A 1,671-nucleotide genomic window follows, 5' to 3' on the forward strand; every position below is an offset into this window, starting at 1 on the left:
CTGGGCATAGAGAGAAAACAGTTAGGAGCAGGAAGAAGGAACAGTGCTTTGGCATCTCAATCCCCCAAAGCACAGGCCTGGTGAGAAGGTGGTTTGTTGATGTAAACAGAATTCGCTTCTCTGAGGTGCCACTTACACGTTTTTGTCTCTCAAGTGTGTTTTCAGGCAGCTCACCTGTGCAAAACAACGGGTTCTTCCTTCCCTCCTGTGCCTGGGAGCTCTCCGCCCTCTTAGAGAATCCGGTTTCCCATTTGTGTTCTTCTTGGTGAAGACAAAGAATCCTTAACTCGGGTTGCTAACAGAGTGGGAACAGGTCCTGGCCATGTGCCAGAAGATCATAAGCGGCAACTCTGCACGGCTTCCTGACATCAACATCTATCAGCTCAGGGTGCTCGACTGCGCCATGGACGCCTGCATCAACCTCGGCCTGTTGGAGGAGGCGCTGTTCTATGGCATTCGGACCATGGAGCCGTACAGGTAAGGCCCCGGGAGGGGGCTGAGCTAAGGCTACGGTGAAGGACTGACCTTGGGAAGTGGCTCTGAATACAGCTTTTTATCGCGTGTTCCCACCTGCTCCTCAGTCAGGGTGTACAGCCAAGCCTGGTTGTCTTCGCTGCTTGGCGCATTCCTTGCTGCGTTCATTCGTCATTTGCAAAGCTCTGTCCGTGTGGCAGGCCCTGTGGGTATGCACAGACTAATAAGAGGCTGTCTCAGTGTGGAGACAACGGTTGCAATACGGGGTGCCGCTGGCAGTGACAGAAGCAAGCGCAGAGTTATGGGGGAGACAGAGAGGAGTGCACAGCTCAGACCTAGCTGGGGGAGTCTGTGGCATTAGCCTCTGCTGAACCAGTGAGGGCGGTCGGTGTGGGGCCCCAGTCTGGCTGACAGGAATGATGGTCTCTTCCCTTTGTCAGGGATGCACTCGAATCGTTTGACCTCATGACCTCCTTCTGACCCAAGCAGGAGAGTGGGGAGGCAGCCCTGCCCAAACATGTCATTGAGTCAGGTGAAGGAGCTATTGGTAATTCATTTATTCTTGTCTGGCCTCAGCACCTCCAGACCAGTGGCTGCTTTGTCCCTAGATGTTCTTGTAACTAACAGGAGCTTTGGCGAAGTCCGGTGCTGAGAGTTTGATGCTGGTGGGTGTGGGGTTCTCGTTTGTAGGGGGCTAACAATGTAAGTTTGGTAGTCAAGACAGATCAGTCCAAGGGAAAGAGCAGAGAGACATATATCCCATCATCTGAGGTTGAATAACCATTTCCAACACAGAACAAGGTCACTCACTGCTGGGAAGGTCCCCGAAAGCATCTAGGACCTGGGGAGGGTAGGGGTGGTCCCTGGAGAACAGGGGAATTATGGGTAGCTCTGAAGACCATGCAGACATGATGTCCACCCTAAGGGGCTAAGCAGGGGGAGAATCCAGGTCTAAACCTATGCACTGTGGGACAACAGGCAAGGGGGTGGTTCTACGTGAAGGGGGCAGGGAGGCAGAACCCAGGGTCCCCGTTTGAAGAAGAGCCTCAGGAGACAACTGAGAGGGGACGTTACCAGGATCAAGATGATAAGAACAGAAGCAAGTCTAGGGTCCAGGATGTCAGTTCAGGTAAAGGTAGGAAGCTGGAAATGAGACACTTGGCCAGGAAGCCAGGCGTGGGCCAGGAGCATGATATA

At 53.4% G+C, this 1,671-nt stretch overlaps 1 protein-coding gene across 3 annotated transcripts in view; it reads left to right on the forward strand.

Annotated features, from left to right (window-relative positions):
- LOC109371387 (histone-lysine N-methyltransferase SMYD3) overlaps positions 1-1,671 on the forward strand; it is a 225,595-nt gene that overhangs the window by 127,388 nt on the left and 96,536 nt on the right. For all 3 annotated transcript variants that reach the window (XM_019623857.1, XM_019623860.1, XM_019623858.1), the window contains exon 6: positions 303-477. In XM_019623857.1, coding sequence (XP_019479402.1) covers positions 303-477 — 175 coding nt within the window. The remainder of the gene's footprint in view (positions 1-302; positions 478-1,671) is intronic.

Source organism: Hipposideros armiger, unplaced genomic scaffold (assembly GCF_001890085.2).
Source record: "Hipposideros armiger isolate ML-2016 unplaced genomic scaffold, ASM189008v1 scaffold_567, whole genome shotgun sequence".
NCBI lineage: Eukaryota > Metazoa > Chordata > Mammalia > Chiroptera > Hipposideridae > Hipposideros > Hipposideros armiger.